General features: G+C 43.6%; 1 protein-coding gene across 3 annotated transcripts in view; it reads right to left on the bottom strand.

The window, feature by feature from the left end:
* LOC119975763 (mediator of RNA polymerase II transcription subunit 12-like protein) overlaps positions 1-18217 on the bottom strand; it is a 640706-nt gene that overhangs the window by 473314 nt on the left and 149175 nt on the right. For all 3 annotated transcript variants that reach the window (XM_038815591.1, XM_038815593.1, XM_038815592.1), the window contains exons 13-16: positions 17071-17197; positions 13483-13715; positions 10000-10104; positions 5326-5502 (exon numbers count right to left, since the gene is read on the bottom strand). In XM_038815591.1, coding sequence (XP_038671519.1) covers positions 5326-5502; positions 10000-10104; positions 13483-13715; positions 17071-17197 — 642 coding nt within the window. The remainder of the gene's footprint in view (positions 1-5325; positions 5503-9999; positions 10105-13482; positions 13716-17070; positions 17198-18217) is intronic.

Here is an 18217-nt window from a genome sequence, read left to right as displayed (position 1 = left end):
CTGAATAACACTGATCCCACGGTCAACAAAAAAAAAGATAGCCGGGTTGGCCATTTAGGAATGAGAGGAGAGACACCATTTTCACTCAGAGGGTGGTAAACCTGTAGAATTCGCTACCACAGAAGGCTGCGGAGGCCAATTCACCCACTATATTTAAGAAGCTCATTGTGCGCAATTTGGCTGATGAATTTACCTGCAAAACAGTGGCCGGACTTCAAAAATTAATTCATTGGATTGCAAAAACTTTTAGGGACAATCTCAGGACAGGAAAGAGTATTGCTGAAAAAAAGAGATGTGCCGTTGAAGTTTTTCATCTAGTAGTCATCAGGTCAGAATTGCAAGAATTCCAAATCTCAAGGGATCAACAATATATATTGCATGAGTGGAGGCTACTGATCAGTTGGCAAGTGGCAATCAGCACCCTCTTCTCATGCAGTGGAAATTTATATTCTTGAAATTCTGACCTGATGAGTGCAAGACGAATCACTAGCTTTCGGAGCAATGCTCCTTCCTCAGGTGAATGGCTTCTTACTGTGCTCACCCCAGTCCAACGCCGACATCTCCATATCATGGCTTCTTTTTTATGGGGGTGAGATTTGAGTAGGATGATTCAGACGTCATCTGATACCAGGAAGCCCTACCACAATGATGCAATTAACCATTCCAGTCAGGTACTGAAATGAACAATGTGTGTATAGTCTGGAATTTGTAAACTAGAAAGAACTACTAAATGTTCTTTTTTATTTGTTCGTAGATAAGGGGCCGGCATTTATTGCTCATCCAATGGGATGCGCGATAGCTCAGTGGTTTGCACTGTTGCTTCACAGCTCCAGGGTCCCAGGTTCGATTCCGACTTGGGTCACTTGTCTGTGCGGAGTCTGCCTGTGTCTGCGTGGGTTTGCTCTGGTTCCCTCCCGCAAGTCCCGAAAGACATGCTGTTAAACAATTTGGACATACTGAATTCTCCCTCCGTGTAACCGAACAGCCGCCAAATGTGGTGACTAGGGGTTTTTCACAGTAACTTCATTGCAGTGTTACTGTCAGCCTACTTGTGACAATAATAAAGATTATAATTTCGTTGAGAAGGTGGTGCTGAGCCGCCAACTTGAACCGCTGCAGTTCCAGGGTTTTGTCCCAGTGAAGGAACGCTAATATATTTTCAAGTCCGGATGCTGGGCGGCATGGAGGCAAACTTGCAGGTGGTGGTCTTCCCACGTGTCTGCTACTCTTCTACGTGGTCGTGGTTACAGTTTAGAGAGTGCGGTCACTAGAGGCTTGGTGAGTTGCAAAGGTGCATCTTGCATGTGGTGCATGCCCACTGCCACTGCTATCTTTAAAATCATGTTAAAACTTCATAAAACCAATATCTTCTTGAACATGCAATGCTTAATTAACAGAACCCTAGTATTAACAGAACCGAAAGCCAGCAATTTAATGTGCAATTCACATATGGCTCTTAACATTTTAGCCAATTTAACTAACAGTTTTATTTTCCAAGTTCGCACTTAATGGAGAATAAAACAGAAAAGCTGAATTTCTCCCTGACTAGATATTTTTCTTCATTCCCGCACATTTTCCATTTGTTTCATAATGTAACAGGTTGTATTTTTAAACATTGTTTCATGGGATGTGGGTGTTACTGGCTGGGCCCGCACTTATTGCCCTTCTCCGAGGGTATTTTAAGCGTCACATGTAGGCCAGACCAGGTAAGGATGGAAAATTTCCATTAGTGAACCAGATGGGTTTTTACAACAATCGACAATGGTTTCATGGTCATCCAGATTTTTACTGAATTCAGATTTCACCGTCCGCCATGGTGGGATCTGAAACTGGGTCTTTGGGCCATCATTACCCAGGCTCTCTGGATTACTAGTCCAGCGACGATACCACTACGCCACTGCCACCCCTCAACATGACTTTTACCATGATGTATGCAATTAGCGAATTTGAACGACTTAAATTGGAATTTGTTTCTGACAAGGCAGCATTAATCCTACCTCAGATGTGAACAGCCACATGGAGCAGATTTCAATCTTGCGACCCACTCACCAGCCTAGGTTACCCATCACTGGTTTAAACTCATGCCTTCCCCATAGCAGGCAACTCTACATCGTAAGAGACTGACCTTTCCATTGCCAAACGCAAAACGCATGACATTCTGACGTGGCTCGCTTCATTCAAGAACTTCCTGTTTATCAAATGTGGTGGGCAAACAGCAATTTATCACAGACTATTTGTAGAAAGACCACTGAGAGGTGCAGGAAATGGGTTTCTGCTACCTGACAATAACGTCTCTTCCAGTAACTGGTGCAATCCTTCCGTACTGAAAACCACAGCACTCCACTTTATATTGCGTCTCGTGAAATTCCTCTTTTAGCTACAGCTGTCACAACTCAATGCAAATATAATTTGGAAACATGCAAATGCTGATGGACTGGAAAAGTCCATCGTCAGTGTTTGCATGTTTCCAAAAAGTGTCAATCCTGGTTGGACCACTTCACTGTGATGGTTTGTGCATCATGATATGTAAACTTCCTACCCCAACCGAAGCCACCAGATCTTCTGGAAGAGGCAATAAAGACAGATGAAACCATGACAAACGTTGCACAAAATAGCGTGAACACTTCAGCACTGCGGCTCTGAATCCATGTCTGTGATAGAGCGAGTTTGTTCACAATGTAATCTGTTTCATTTTCCAAAGTCCAAGTTTCGTGTAAGGCACTGGTTGATTGAATATTGCTAATTGATCATCTTACGCATGTATACAATTCCAGCACTGGACTCATTCCCAAACAGGTTTGCAAATCACTCTGGGATCTCTGACCTGTAAACGAGCTTCAGCTTATTTAATTTCTGTTTTTTTCAACTCGGAAGCTGGATTTCAAAACAGCAGCGAAATTGCCAATCGAAACTTACAAAATACGATCGTGGATCAATAGACAGACTTTCCTGCAGCGGAAGTGGATTTTGTGCTTTTACAAACTAGAGGCGAGGAATTCAATTAGTACTCATATAGTGTGGGATAATTAAAAAGCAAAATACTGCGGATGCTGGGAATCTGAATTAAAAACAGAAAATGCTGGATAAACTCAGCAGGTCTGGCAGCATCCATGGAGAGGAACAGAGTTTGTGTTCAAGTCCAAATGTCCCTTCTCCACTTAAGAAAACATTCCAACCAAAGCATTATTCACCTGGACAGTGAATGAGAACACTGATCAATTTCAGAATATGTTAAATTCACTATAAAATGGGTCTACAAACCCTAATTTGGGACCCCAGAAGGATCGGTTGTTTTTGCGTCAAAATATTCACGTTCATAGCTACTGTAAATCTATGTTTCAAAGGGCACTTTCCAGTCGCTATAATGGTCAATGAATGTGTCTGTTGGTTCCTTGCTTGACCCACATTGAGTGTAGACCATCTTCCAGCTGCCAAAATGAAGGAAGTCACTCGACAGCATGTATTCCAGAATGCTGCCAATAGTTCCACATTGTAACCAGTGTCTCATCTGCATTTACCTGGATAATAGGCAGGACATCGTAGACTGCAGGAAACACAAACAGCAATGGATGCTCGATTAATTGTTCATTTAAATTCTGAATCGTTAGATTTCTCTAAGGTAAAGGTATTAAGCGGTCATGGGGGCAACAGTGGGGATATGAGATTAGGTCACAGATCAGCCATGATCTAATTGAATGTAGGAACAAGTTTGAGGGGTTAAAAGCCCATATCCTTTCCCCACTCTCCTGCGCCTCTTAGCAGTACGCCAAGAATGTCTAGCGGGCAGTCGCTAGACACAACCACCAGGACATCCACGCATGACGTATATGATGGATTCTCTTGCGCACCAGGTTCCTCAAAAAAAAAGCTGAAGCCAGGGAAATAAACAACACACCGATGACTATTAAATGATTCATAATCAGCCAGTTGCCAAACTGCTAGATGTGTCTTCAAATTATCGTGTCCCAAGTTGAAGGCGCACACAGAGAATCTTATCCACATGCACAACCTAAATGTGCTCATCGCACCAACAGAAATGCACACCAGACCCCTGCTGGTCAATTTCAAGCAATTACAACAGCTGTAGAAAGCAGCATCAGACAATTCTGTACACAATTTGTAGCTATCTAGCTGCCCAATCATAAGACAAGTATTCGTGCTAAAAGGTACTTTCCCTCACCTGAGAAAGCAAATGTGCAGTTTGTTACAGAAAATTAAAACAATAGCCAACAATCATGACCCTTTACTCTGTACCCCACAAGTTTAAAAACGTATCCTTTGAATATAAAATATTTCAATAAGGATTCCAAACTCAACGGATACATGTTACTTTCAGGGATTTCCCCAACTCCTGTCATGATTTCAGCAGACAGTCATAGAAATTCCAGTAAAAACAGTATAAACACCATTTACTCTGTTTTACTGGGGTGTATCCAGGGCACTTCCAGTTAAATTAAAAGTCATACAGACTCAAAGCGTCAACATTGTTTCTCTCTCCACAGATGTAGTGGGTATTGTCACTGACCTAGTAATCCAGGGACCCAGGGCAAGATCTAGGGACCCGGTTTCAAATCCCCACCGTGACAAGGGGGTGAAATTTGAATTCAAGGTAAAACAAAAATCTGGAAATGAAAGTCGAATGATGGCCATGAAATGATTGGCCCAGCCAGCGATACCCACATCCTGGAAATTAATTTTTTTAATCAAAAGGTCCTGCCAGACCTGCTGAATTTATTTCCAGCGCTTTCTGGTTTTATTTCACATTTCCAGCATATGCAGTATTTTGCTTTTATCCATCCAAACTATATTCACTGCCAATGATTATTGCACAACCTTGTCAGCAATGTTTGAAAGTGGCACAATTGCCCTTTCAAGGAGCATTTGCAACAAGACTCAATTTCTCAAACACCGGAGTCTGAAAAATCAGTTTTGAGGCACGAGGAAACTTTACTTGCAATACCTACAGTACAGTAGGAGTGTTTGCATAGAGCCATGCTGCTATTTCAAAATATGCATGAACATACACTTGGTACCAATGAATCATTCATTACACCTGAACCCCACTGATAAAAAGGTTACCCTTCTAAGAGGCTCACAAAAGATATGGTCAAATTTTATTTTTTCCCCCCCACCAGCTTTCAGGATAATAATCCTCCTTTAAATATAAGCAAAGTTGAACTGGCACAGCATCAGTCAAGGCAGCCATTCGAGTTGTCGAAGCAATACAGTGAAACACAGACTCAGACACCAGCTGTTCATTCTTCCATCTGACATTGCAAATATCACTGTGACTGGTGTGTCTAACTTTCAACAGCTGCTCCTTACCTGGGGGATGGGAAAGTGGGTGGCATATTGAAGATGTCGAGGGTGCTCGTAAGTGCATGGGAAGATCAGCTCCTTCTCTTTCCGGATCAGCTTTTCGTCTTTTGTGGCACTTTGTTCTAAGGAAGGGTTTGCATTGTGCTCACAGGTCAAAGAATCCCCAGGCATTGGAGAGAAAATCTGTAATTCGAACAGGCGAATAAGGGAATTAGGGCAGCTGAAGATTTATAATATGCGTAACTAACGTAAAGGATGCATTTTTCCATTTTTAACATTATTTTCTGCCCATCCCGAAAAGCATTGAACTGAGTCGCTTGTTCGGCCATTTCAGAGGGCAGTTGAGAGTCAACCACGCTCTGGGTCCGGAGTCACATGTAGGCTAGACTGGGTAAGGATGGCAGATTTCCTTCCCTAAAGGACATTAGTGAACCAGATGGGTTTTTTACAACAATTGATGACAGTTGCATTGGTCACCACTACCGTGATTAGCTTTACATTTCAGATTTATTAATTGAATTTAAATACCACCAGCTCCGTCGTGGGATTTGAACCCATGCCCCAGAACATTAGCATGGCTTTTGGATTGGGAGTCCACTGACAGTACCTCGCTGCCACCTTCCCCCCATGTCATACTTTATAGAGAATTGACAGGAACAATTTCACTTCATGCCTAATGCCTGGATTATTTGACAAATAATTATTGGTTGAGCGAAATAACCATACGTTCATGACAAAGCTAAAATACTGAGAAAATAAGTAAATTGGTTCTTGATCATCCAGAAACCAAAGTTCTCCAAGACAGCTCTGCAAACTTTAAATTTTTATTATTTTGTGGGATTTTGACATCACTCGCAAAGCTAGCATCTATTGGCCATCCCTAGTTGCCCTGGGAAGGTGGTCCCCATGTAGCAATGTTCATATCACTTCGTAGATCGCTAGGCTCAGTACAGAGCGGAACCACCTTGATGTAAAACTGGAGTCACATATAGGCCAAACCAGATAATTGCAGCAGGCTTCGTTCCCCAAGAGGCAAGAGGGCACACACTGGATTTGGGGGTTTTGAGGACAATCCAATCGCGTGTTGTCACTTGCATTGATACCAGCCTTTATCTCAAGATTAGAATATGCACACACAATATTCTTTGGGGATGACCCATTCAAGCGACAGGAAGGAAAATGTATTTTTAAACAAATAAACGCTGCCTTGAAAATCCCACATCATGGGAACAGGAGTAGAACTTTTAGTACCTCAAGCCTGTTTCCCTAATCACTGAAATCATTGCTAATATATCATCTTTGTCCCTTATACCTTTGGTCAATAAACCTCTATAAATGGTTGATTTAAAAATAATAATTTGTATTTGGCACCAAGTGCCATTTGCAACAACGCCCCCTTATCTTAAGACTCCCTAACCAATGAAACTATCTACTCTATCACTCTGCATACCCAATCAGCCTTTGTGAATATCTCTGAAGAGAAAACATTGATCAATTTGCCCCCTAAATTTCTAAACTTGCGGGCATAGGGTCCCAGTTCCTGTAATTTCTCCTTGGAATGTAACCCTTAAGAGTTCAGGTATCTTTCCGGCAAATCTATACTGCACACCCTCCAAGGCCAACATATCCTTCCAAACATGCCACTGGGCACAGTACTCCAGGTCTGGTTAAACCGTGGCCTCATATCGCCGAAGGGTGTCTTCCAGCCGCTAGGTATAAAGTGCCGCATTTCAGGAGCTTTTGGATTATTTCCTGTGCCTGTCCATGACATTTGAATGATCTATGTATATGGGGATGAAATTGAGGTTCTGCAAGTATTGGATCGAATCAAGGTTATACCAATCCTCTCTGCATCTTATTATTGGAAACGAACTAAAGGCCCCAAAGAAACCTTTATCAAAATATTAAATGCATGGAAATTGCTCCAAAATATTGGGACCCAGTACAATGGATGTTTTGCGATAACCAGTTAAAATGCACTGCAATTGTAATTTACGGACATCAAACTTGGCACGTTCTGTAAACCAACTTCACTGGTTCAAACTTCCTCCACGGGGGTTGTAACTAGATAACAATTCAAATATGGCAAAAAGAAAAAGCTGCTCCACAAGATAATTTGTAGATAATAAAAGACCAATAAAACCTGTAATTGTAAACTGTAAACTCTATCCCTGGGCAAGAGGAAGTCAGGGCGGATTAACATTCAAAAAAGCTTTCAAAACCTGTACAAGAAGAAAGTTCCAGAACATAGCAGCTGGCTGCGGTAAGCAGATACTTTTGTTTCCTTTAACAGGAGCCCATCTGTGCTCACAGTTATTGATGTGTCAATAGGTCAGCAACATCCGGCAACCAAACATGCATAGATAGGCAGGAAAATCAGGAAGTTTCTGCCTCATGTTGACCAGTTCTTCTGGAAGCTTCCATATGCCAACAACCGTCAAGAGATTAAGTTTTGAAAGACATAATGTACAGCTGCTGTCATGCTGAACCCGCCAGAAAAGTTTGGATTTGTCTTAGGTTAAGTACATTTTTAACAGTTGAGTGCTGTGTAGTTATACAGGATGTGGAGATGCCGGCGTTGGGCTGGAGTGAGCACAGTAAGAAGTCTTACAACACCAGGTTAAAGTCCAACATGTTTGTTTCAAACACTAGCTTTCGGAGCACTGCTCCATTCACCCGAGGAAGGAGCAGTGCTCCAAAAGCTAGTGTTTGAAACAAACATGTTGGACTTTAACCTGGTGTTGTAAGACTTCTTACTGTAGTTATACAGGGCCTTGGTGAGGCCACACCTTGAATATTGTGTGCAGTTTTCGTTTCCTAGTTTGAGGAAGGATATTCTTGCTATTGAGGGTGTCCAGCGAAGGTTCACCAGACTAATTCCCAGGATGGCAGGAGCGGCATATGAAAAGACTGGATCGACCGGGCTTGTACTCACTGGAGTTTAGAAGAATGAGATGGGATATCATAGAAACATTTAAAATCCTGATGGGACTGGACAGGCCAGATGCAGGAGGAATGTTCCCAAAATATTGGGGACGTCCAGAATTAGGGGTTCACAGCCTAAGAATAAGGGGTAAGCCATTCAGGACTGAGCTGAGGAAGAACTTCTTCTCTCACAGAGTTGTGAACTTGTGGAATTCTCTACCACAGATAGCTGTTGGGGCCGGTTCGCTGGATATAGTCAAGAGGGAGCTGGACGTGTCCCTTGTGGCTAAAGGGATAATGGGGTATGGAGTGAAAGTGGGAGTGGTACTAAACTTGCATGATCAGCCATGATCATATTGAATGGTGATGCAGGCTCGAAGGGCTGAATGGCCTACTCCTGCACCCATCTTCTATGTTTCGATGAGTCTTAATTGGCATTAAACAACTATTCTGGCACCACTGAAAATTCACTTTTGAGGGTGGCCTCTAATTCATTCACAATTTAACTATTGCTGTAGATTTTTTGGAAATTGATTTATTCCATTCTGTCTCAATCCCATTTTTCTTCCCCTTTCCTATTACACTTCCTGCACTTGATCTGACATCGGACCAAGTAGTCTAACTTACACTGGATAAAAGCAAATTACTGCAGGTGCTGGAATCTGAAACGAAAGAGAAACTGCTGGAAAATCTCCGCAGGTCTGGCAGCATCTTTAGAGAGAGAAAAGAGGCGAACTTCTCAAGTCCAATGACTCTTTGTCATTGTACAAAGAGTCATTGGACTCGAAACGTTAGCTCTTTTCCCTCCCTGCAGATGCTGCCAGACCTGCTGAGACTGTCCAGCAGTTTTTCTTTCAAGTCTAACTTACACTTCCTGGTTCAGACTTTACCTGCCATGAGAATGATTCTTCAGCCTGATTGGTTAAGGAGGTACACAGTCAACCATGTAATTCAGACCGATACCTGAAGCCCTGCGGAGAGCACGGAGCCAAAACGGATTGGGAATCACACCAAGTTCAAGTGAAAAATCCCATAGCAAGTCAATGGGCAATCGCATGGGTAACGAACACCCAAAATGGATTGGGCTACATGTAAAGTCTCAGTACCAGGAACTTTGTTCACTGTCTTTTGCAACCAGACGTGACAGAGTTCAGTAGTCCACAGTTAAACATTCTGATTAATATTCTTCTGCTTTCAGTTTGGTTGGTCTCATATTAAATAAATTCACAAGTCACAAGTTCAAATGACGTGCTTACTTCTTAATTTACTGGACTGAAAATTCAAATTGTGCAATGGTTACTAGGCTTAGGGAACACATCTCAAAATAACCATCAAGAGAAAATTTGCAGCTAAAATTCCGTACAGAACATAATTAGTGGTTGGAAAATTACCGTGTTCTCTTGGGGGGGAAATAAACTCCAATAGCTTAATGTTTAGCTCTTTTTTTTAAAAACTCAGACGTTTAAACACACTCATGATTCTGATTAGTGTTATTCCCTCACAACCTCAGTAAATCAGCCAAGCCAAGAGACAGCCCTCTCCCTCTGTGGCAACATTGGTATTTTCAGTTCCCTTTCCAACCAATTATAAGCTTTTTTTTGTTTCTCGGCATTTGGTGTAATTCAGATATCCCGAAACACATTCCAGATACTTCAGAGCGTGTGATAACTCTTCATCGCCCCATCTCACCCTCCAAAACCACTACGGTGGGGGAAAGAGAACAAGGGGGTTTCCGAACAAGAGTTTTCAACCTACGGCAAACTCGGGTCCAAAATCTCCTTTAAAATCATTCTTGTCCACTTCATCAAATAAATTCGCAGCTCCCGAATCCATGTCCATTGGCTCTCCAAGTCCCTGATCCTAAAATTAGAAAATTACTTTGGGTCAAAGCTCATACAGTCAAAAGTGCCACTTACAAAACAATTTGTATGAACAGTGTTGGTTTTAACTCCTGCTGCTGTCTTAGAAAGGTCTCTCTATGATATAAACGTAGCACGCGGAGGGTGATTATTACTTTACGCACACTCTGTTTCATTCCCCTTTCGCACACAGGATCGGGATTTTTTTTTCATCTCCCTGATTTACATTGTTTTTTATAAAGTTCACAAAGATTCACCACAATGCAAGAAACAACGTTGGTTTACTGACAGTATTGCCATATGATGGATTGAATTTGACACCCACTTCCCAACCCCCACTGGGAGGGGCCTGCCATGTGAGGAGCATAGAATCAGATGTCATGGCCTAGGCACTGCACCCAGCATCTACCCATTTCCACTGGCATTTTACCAGTCGCAAGGGTTGGGGGTTGGTTGGAGGTCCTTAAGTTAGCAAATAAATGCCTCCTCCTGTCACTGGTACTTTACATCAGTAAAGGGTGTTCTGGCCAAATAGAACTATCAAGTGAAACCAGACGGTCTTGGCGACAGCTTTTTGGGGGGTGTCTCTCCTTTTCAGGCACCCAGTCCGACAGAGGCTCCCACCCAAGGTAGTCACCCCCATTTGCCTACCGCTCCTCTTCCAACCCTCCAGAATCCTGCAGCCCCTCACCTGAGCCTTCTATCCTGGCCTCAGCGAAACCCTAGACCGAACAGGGCATCCTGAAACTAGTTCCCCTTCGTTGGGGGCTCTCTGTAGTCACAGCAGAGGCCACTGCACATGGTTGCATTGCTAGGACTAGAGAGCTATCGGCCATTTAATTGATCAGTGGTTCCTCGAGACAAGCCTTCCTCCCAGATGAAAATGATTAAAAAAAACGGAAAATGAAATTAAAATCCCTTGTTGTCACAAATAGGCTTCAAATAAAGTTACTGTGAAAAGCCCCTAGTCACCACATTCCGGCGCCTGTTCGGGGTGGCGTAACTCTCACTCTGATCAAATTGTGATGACTGGAAGACATCGAGAATATTGGGTTCCAAGTACTGGGCAATTTCAGGGTTAAAAGCCTGGGGTTAGAGTGTGTTTGACTGCAATGGTCATGTTATTTTGTTTTTTTAAGAATTTGGTTTTCAAGGCCTGGGTGTTTTTCACACCCATAAGGCGAAACTGTCAAAGAATGTGTTTTCAGTCTAGGCTAATAGGCTATGGTTTGACTGGGCATATCAGGGGAGTTAAAATGCTCTGCTGCCTGCAGAGATAATTTGTTTTTCAGCTTGGGACGATGAAGTAATTGCTGGTTGGAGCCAAGGAATGCAGAGAGATATTATTTGGAGAAAGCTGTGGAGGGAGGCAGTTTTTGGGAGAAAGCTCTGGAGAGAAGCAGTTTTTTGGATTAAGCCTTGAGAGAGGAGTTGCATTCTGATCTGCCTGATGCTGAGTCCACAATAGACTGAGAGCTGCATGTTTATTTTGTTGTTGTTTAAAGGGCAATTGAGTAGCGATGTTTAAGGTGTAACTTGTAAGCTGTTCTTTTCTGGTGTGAAGTTAACAAAGTTCAATATTGTATTCATACTGAAGTTTTGTTTTAAAAACGGCCAAGCCCTATTTCTTCATGCAATCACTCCTGGAGCAAATCCTTCTTTCTGCCCAGTCTTTCAAATAAAATGTTCAGTCTGGTTTGCGAGCCACTGTCGTGGTCTGGTCTGGGATTGTAATACAATTTCGGGCACCCTGTCCTAATGGCTGTAAAAACATTGCATGGCCACCCTGCCAAGCGGAGGCAGGCTCTCGCTCGACTTTTCACCCAGAGCTCTGGAGCACCACCACTGCATAGAATTCCCTCTAATGTTTTGCAGATGTCTTAAAATTATTACAATCCATCAAAGAATGATTTATGCCACATTTTCTCCAAAGAGGAAAACTTTCTTTTAAAAGAATGCCTCGGCTTTTTTTTTTCTTTTAAACTGATTAAATCTCCCCACCTGCCCCCAATCCCAACCAAATTGGTGATCATTCTACCCAAACGTCGGTGGTTCTATTTTATTCCTCTGGTCAAAACTTTTGACGCGTCAAAACGAGAAGTACTATTTTACACGTCATTCAATAGTGTTCCCCAGAGGTTGTACGTTATTTGATCGCTATCATGGTAAATGATTCATGATGATACAATAAGACACAGCACTCCCAGCCAGAATGACACTGTGCAGAAAAATCTGCACTAATGTGTTTTTTTTTTAAAAAGAAAGCAGTTCTGAAAATTCTGCAATGAATAAATTTTTTTTTTTTAAAATACGCAGCTGGCGGAAAGCCAAGCCGACCACACTGGAAACATCACCGATGGCATCATTGAACGCTCCTTGTTTCGAATGTTTCATAAGAGAATTATCATGGCCACATTCCAATCACCCAACAGGAGTTCACTTTTCAATAATGGCCCTTATTGATCATTAGTTAGCAATGTATGGAGGCTGTGAGGAATACATTTGGCTCAGCTGAATTCAATCGCCCCCCCCCCCCCCCATCCCTTTCCTGGTCTGCAACTTGCTCATTCTGGTTCGCCCATTAGATTAAATGTAATATCGCAGGCAAGCTACTCAAAGAGTGGCTGGGCATTTATATAGTGCTTCTCACGCCCTGAGCACTCTCACAAAGTGCTTTACAGCTAATCAATTACTTCTGAATTGTGCAGTGGCAGCTCGCAGTCCAAGTCAAAAGTTTCCGCCTCATAGGCTGGAGCACATAATCTAAGGGTGACCGAGGGGGGGCAACACTGTCAGAGGTCCTTTGTCTTTCAGATGAGACAAAGGCCCTGTGTACCTGCTTAGCTGGACGTAAAAAAAACTTTTGTGGCTCTTTTAGGGGAAGAGCCGGGGCATTTTGCCTGGTGTCCTGGTCACTGTTTACCCTTCAGCCAACATCACTAAAATCTAAAAGTAATTATCGCATTGCTGCTTGAGGGACCAGTGACAAATTCACTTTCCTGGCCCGAACATGGTGGGTCCTGCCACTGCAGTGAGCCAGCCAAACTTCCATTGACTTCCGCGGAAATGGAAAACCCCATCAGCAACAGGGTGCTGGAAAATCCCATCTCATAAATCACACCAAGGTTCATTCTACTCAGTATTTCCCAGCACAGAGAATTTAATAAATGCACACCTAATAAAATATTCAAAATATTTGATGGGTCCTAGCTGAAACACACAGACTGAATCATAAATACTTGGGTATCACTGGATGAAAAGGTAGCTAATACAAGAAAAGGGATCAAGAGCACAGCCACATGCCAAACAGGTTTTTGAAAAATGGGCATGTTACTGACATTATGACTCCCAACCAGCCCACCAAATACAAAGACTTTACCTCCAGCTTTGCACCATGAAGGCTGTCATCATGCTCCTTGGAGTAGTGTTCCTCTGAGTTGTCCACAGTTGGCGATCGAGGTCTTGCCGCGGTGGTGACTGAGGTGAGGTCTCCACGGGATATGAGTGTGCACATGTACGCATCATGCGAGAAGACATCATGGCGGATGAACTCACAAAACAGCAGCACGAGATTCACAAACTCTGCTTTCTCATTTTCGTTATTAAGATCAGCTAGTACATAGACAAACAGACACAAAGAAAGTGAGTCCTCAAACTCTCTGCATAATAGCAGATATGCAACTGAAACATCAGTAAAAATTCAACCAATAATCTTTATTATTGTCACAAGTAGGCTTACATTAACACTGCAATTAAGTTACTGTGAAAAGCCCCAAGTCGCCACTCTCCAGCGCCTGTTCGGGTATACTGAGGGAGAATTCAGAATGTCCAATTCACCTAACAAGCACATCTTTTGGGACTTGTGGGAGGAAACCGAGCACACGGAGGAAACCCACGCAGACACGGGGAGAAAGTACAGACGTACATGGAAAGTGACCCAAGCCGGGAATCGAACCTGGGACCCTGGCCCAATTGTCTCAAATGACCATAGGCTGCTTTCACCTTTGAGGGCGAGAGCTGACCGGTGGTGATTTAACCTGAGCATCCCCACACCTCAGGCGAGGGACAGGATTGAAAAGGCGGGGCCTTCATGAATAACCTCAGCCGGTACGGGAATTGAACTCGCGCTGCCGGCCTCGCTCTGCATCACGAACCAGCTGTCTAACCAACTGAGCTAAACCAGCCCCCCACATTCATGCACCCTGCGTACAGCAAACATGAATCGCACAAACTTGAATCTCACAAACTTTTACAACTTTGACGTTTTTCAACTTTTGTACTTTTGGAACGCCACTCATGCCCAAGTAAAACAGTTTAATAAAAGCAAAATAGCATGGAGGCTGGAAAACTGAAATAAGAAAATGTTGGAAAATACTCAGTCGATCAGAGGAACAGTATGTGTGGAGTGAGAAACAGAGTTAATGAAAATGAAAAATGAAATGAAAATCGCTTATTGTCACGAGTAGGCTTCAATGAAGTTACTGTGAAAAGCCCCTAGTCGCCACATTCCGGCGCCTGTCCGGGGAGGCTGGTACGGGAATCGAACCGTGCTGCTGGCCTGCTTTAAAAGCCAGCGATTTAGCCCAGTGAGCTAAACCAGCCCCTGTTTCAGGTCGATGACCTTTCATCAGAACTGGCAGCTGTTTGAGAATTAAAAGGATTTTAAGCAGGTACAGAGCCAGGGGAAAAGATGGGTAAGGAAGGAATGATAAGGGAAGGACTAAATTAGGGTGGAAGACAGGAGTGATTAAACGATAAAGAAGATGGTGATCGATCAAGGTCAATAAACAAAAGATGAGCCTCGAAGAGGTGTGAATGTCAACAACAGAACTACTACCAGCCACCTGATCAGAAAAAATGGAACCAGTGGCCATGGTCTAAAGTTGTTGAATTCAATATTGAGGTTGAGGAAGCTATAAGGAGCTTCATCGAGAGGCAGGGTGCTGTTCCTTAAGCTTGCATTGAGCTTCAATGGAAGAGTTTGGGAGGTCAAGGACATGGGTGGGCAGAGTGACAGTGGAAAGATGAATTTAAGGTTAATCTTTCCCAAACAGTAAAGAGCAACAGCAGAAACAAACACATTTCAAAATAAATCATAAATTAAATAACAAAACTCGAGTTGGAGTCCAATTGATGAAACTCGAAGACCTCTGTTCGGCAACGGTAGTCAGGCACAACGACCAAATTAACTCATGATTGCACCAATTAACATTGGGGGCACAGTTCCATATGTGACAACCCTCAAGTACCACTCCCAAGCATTAGGTGTAATTATACAGAAAATACTTGTAAGTGTGGACAAAAACAATATTAATATTTCACATTGGAAAATGAGTTTCCAGCATTTTCACATGCACGGTATTTTGTTTTCAGTATGAAAAAAGCAGATTTCCTAAAGGATGTGCGTGTTGTTCTCCTTCTGAAATTGTTAAAATTCTTCCATGGGATGTGGGTGTCATAGCTGGGCCAGCATATATTGCCCTGAGGGGCTCTCAAGGCCATTTAAGAGTCACCCATATTGATGTGGATCTGGAGTCATATGTAGGCCAGACTGGGCAAGGACGGCAGATTTCCTTCCTGACATTAATGGCCAGCTGGGTTTTTAATGACAGTCGTCAATCGTTTCATGGTCATCACTACACGTTTGGTTCTATGATTGGAATCAAAGCCAGATCCTCAAAGCATCTCCCTGGGTCTCTGAACTACTAGTCCAATGATAATACCATTACACCACCACCTCCCCTTGTTCAAACTAAACATACAATATTAAATCAAATCATATCTGCAATAGCTGGTATAGATCTATTCTTCAAAATCCAAACAGGAGATGAGAATGAACAGCTTCTGAACGAGGAGAAACCTGGCTGGCTCTTTCCCAAGAGGTGAAGTTACCGATGCTCCAGAAATTAATTCACAAGAAGCATCTACTTTGGGTGATGTTATATTTCCAGGAAGCTTGCATGGAGAATTGAAGCATTAACACAAAGAGCTACAAAATGGTGACAAGCAAAGATCACTGTCATGATTTTCCCCCATGTCAAATTCCTGATCCCACTGAGACTGCTGCCGAGTAGTGCTTGTCCAGGAAAAGACTGCAGCCCTGAATATGTTTCGGCTTTCTCAATCCCGAACTGTAACTTCAGCAGAAACAACGGATAAACAGAGTAAATGGCTGGGTTTTTTTTAAAAATTCAATTCCTCCAGGACTTCTGCCAATCTCCCACGAAAGAGAAATTCTAGGGGCTGGATTCTCCGCCCCGTCGCGCCACATTTCTGCCCCGACCCTCTGCCGGATTTTCCGTTATGCTGACCGGTTAATGGGGTTTCCCATTGTGGGGCAGCCCCACGCCGTCGGGAAATCCCCGGGCGCCGGCAAAACAGAGAATCCCACCAGCGGAGAATCCCGCCCCTGGCCTTTGCCCGCATGGAGGGAGAACCCAGGACATTCCACCTCTCCCAGCACTCTGTTCCAAGACAACTGTGTATGCAGTTGTGTAACCCGGCCGCACGGTAGCATTGTGAATAGCACAATCGCTTCCCAGCTCCAGGGTCCCAGGTTCGATTCCCCGCTGGGTCACTGTCTGTGCGGAGTCTGCACATCCACCCCGTGTGTGCGTGGGTTTCCTCCGGGTGCTCCGGTTTCCTCCCACAGTCCAAAGATGTGCAGGTTAGGTGGATTGGCCATGATAAATTGCCCTTAGTGTTCAAAATTGCCCTTAGTGTTGGGTGGGGTTACTGGGTTATGGGGATAGGGTGGAGGTGTTGATCTTGGGTAGGATGCTCTTTCCAGGAGCCGGTGCAGACTCGATGGGCCGAATGGCCTCCTTCTGCACTGTAAATTCTGTGAAACTCTATGTAAGGCGGTCCCAAATTGTCCCCTCCTCCAAGCTGCAGATGGTATCGAGACAAACAGGAATGAGAGAGAAAATAGCTAATAGTTAATAGCTAACAGCTAAAAGTTACGTACTTAATACAGGAGCTTGAGTATCCAGAAACCTAAGGAGGATGATCTGAAATACGGGAAGGCTTGAGCCGGTAAGTGACACAGAGGAAATCGACTCCTTCTCATCCAAGACTTCAGACTCTCCACATCGCTGCAAAGAAAACACATTAGTGACTGAACAGACAGGATTTAATAATAATAACCTTTATTAGCGTCACAAGTAGACTTACATTATCACCGCAATAAAGTTACTGTGAAAATCCCCTAGTCGCCATATTCCGGCGCCTGTTCGGGTACACAGAGGAGAATGTCCAATTCACCTAACAAGCACGTCTTTCGGGACTTGTGAGTGGAAGCCGGAGCACCCGGAGGAAACCCATGTAGACACGGGGAGAACTTGCAGACTCTGCACAGACGGTGACCCAAACCGGGAATCAAACCCGGGTCCCTGGCGCTGTGAAGCCATAGTGCTAACTAACCACTGTGCTACGGTGCCGCTCTAAATCAATGTCAGAAGTGGGATGTATACCGTATGTTGAAACTAACTTATCCACAAGTCGCATCAACTTTGTTTCACCAAGCAACTAGGTAAGTTGATATGAAACATGCTCTCCGGTACTCAGTTGCCATTCTACGTTCTGCATTCTCATTTAATGTTCTTCAGGGTTGATGGAAGGTGCAGAAAGTCTGTACGGATAGTTGGTGTGAAAAAGAAATGGGACTTGTGCTGATCCAGCAACTTTAGGGATCTGAGTCAAAGGCTGGTCTGCACCAATTTGGGAGTGTTTGATGTTAATGCTGGGTGTTCGAAATGAGAAACTGTACCATTCTCCAACATTCCAACCCCAGTTCAGAGGAAGAGTTATATTTGACTCAAAACGTTAATTCTGTTTCTCCACAGACACTGCCAGCGCTGTTGAGTATTTCCGGCACTTTCTATTTAATTTAGATATCTAATCAGTGGATAGCACTGTTACTTCATAGCTCCAGGGTCCCAGGTTCAATTCCCGGCTTGGGTCAATGTCTGTGTGGAGTCTGCACGTTCTCCCCGTGTCTGCGTGGGTTTCCTCCGGGTGCTCCGGTTTCCTCCCACAGTCCAAAGATGTCCAGGTTAGGTGGATTGGCCATGATAAATTGCCCCTTAGTGTCCAAAAAGGTTGGGTGGGGTCAG

This window comes from Scyliorhinus canicula, chromosome 13, assembly GCF_902713615.1.
Source record: "Scyliorhinus canicula chromosome 13, sScyCan1.1, whole genome shotgun sequence".
Lineage (NCBI taxonomy): Eukaryota > Metazoa > Chordata > Chondrichthyes > Carcharhiniformes > Scyliorhinidae > Scyliorhinus > Scyliorhinus canicula.
This window is presented reverse-complemented; position numbering and strand designations above follow the sequence as displayed.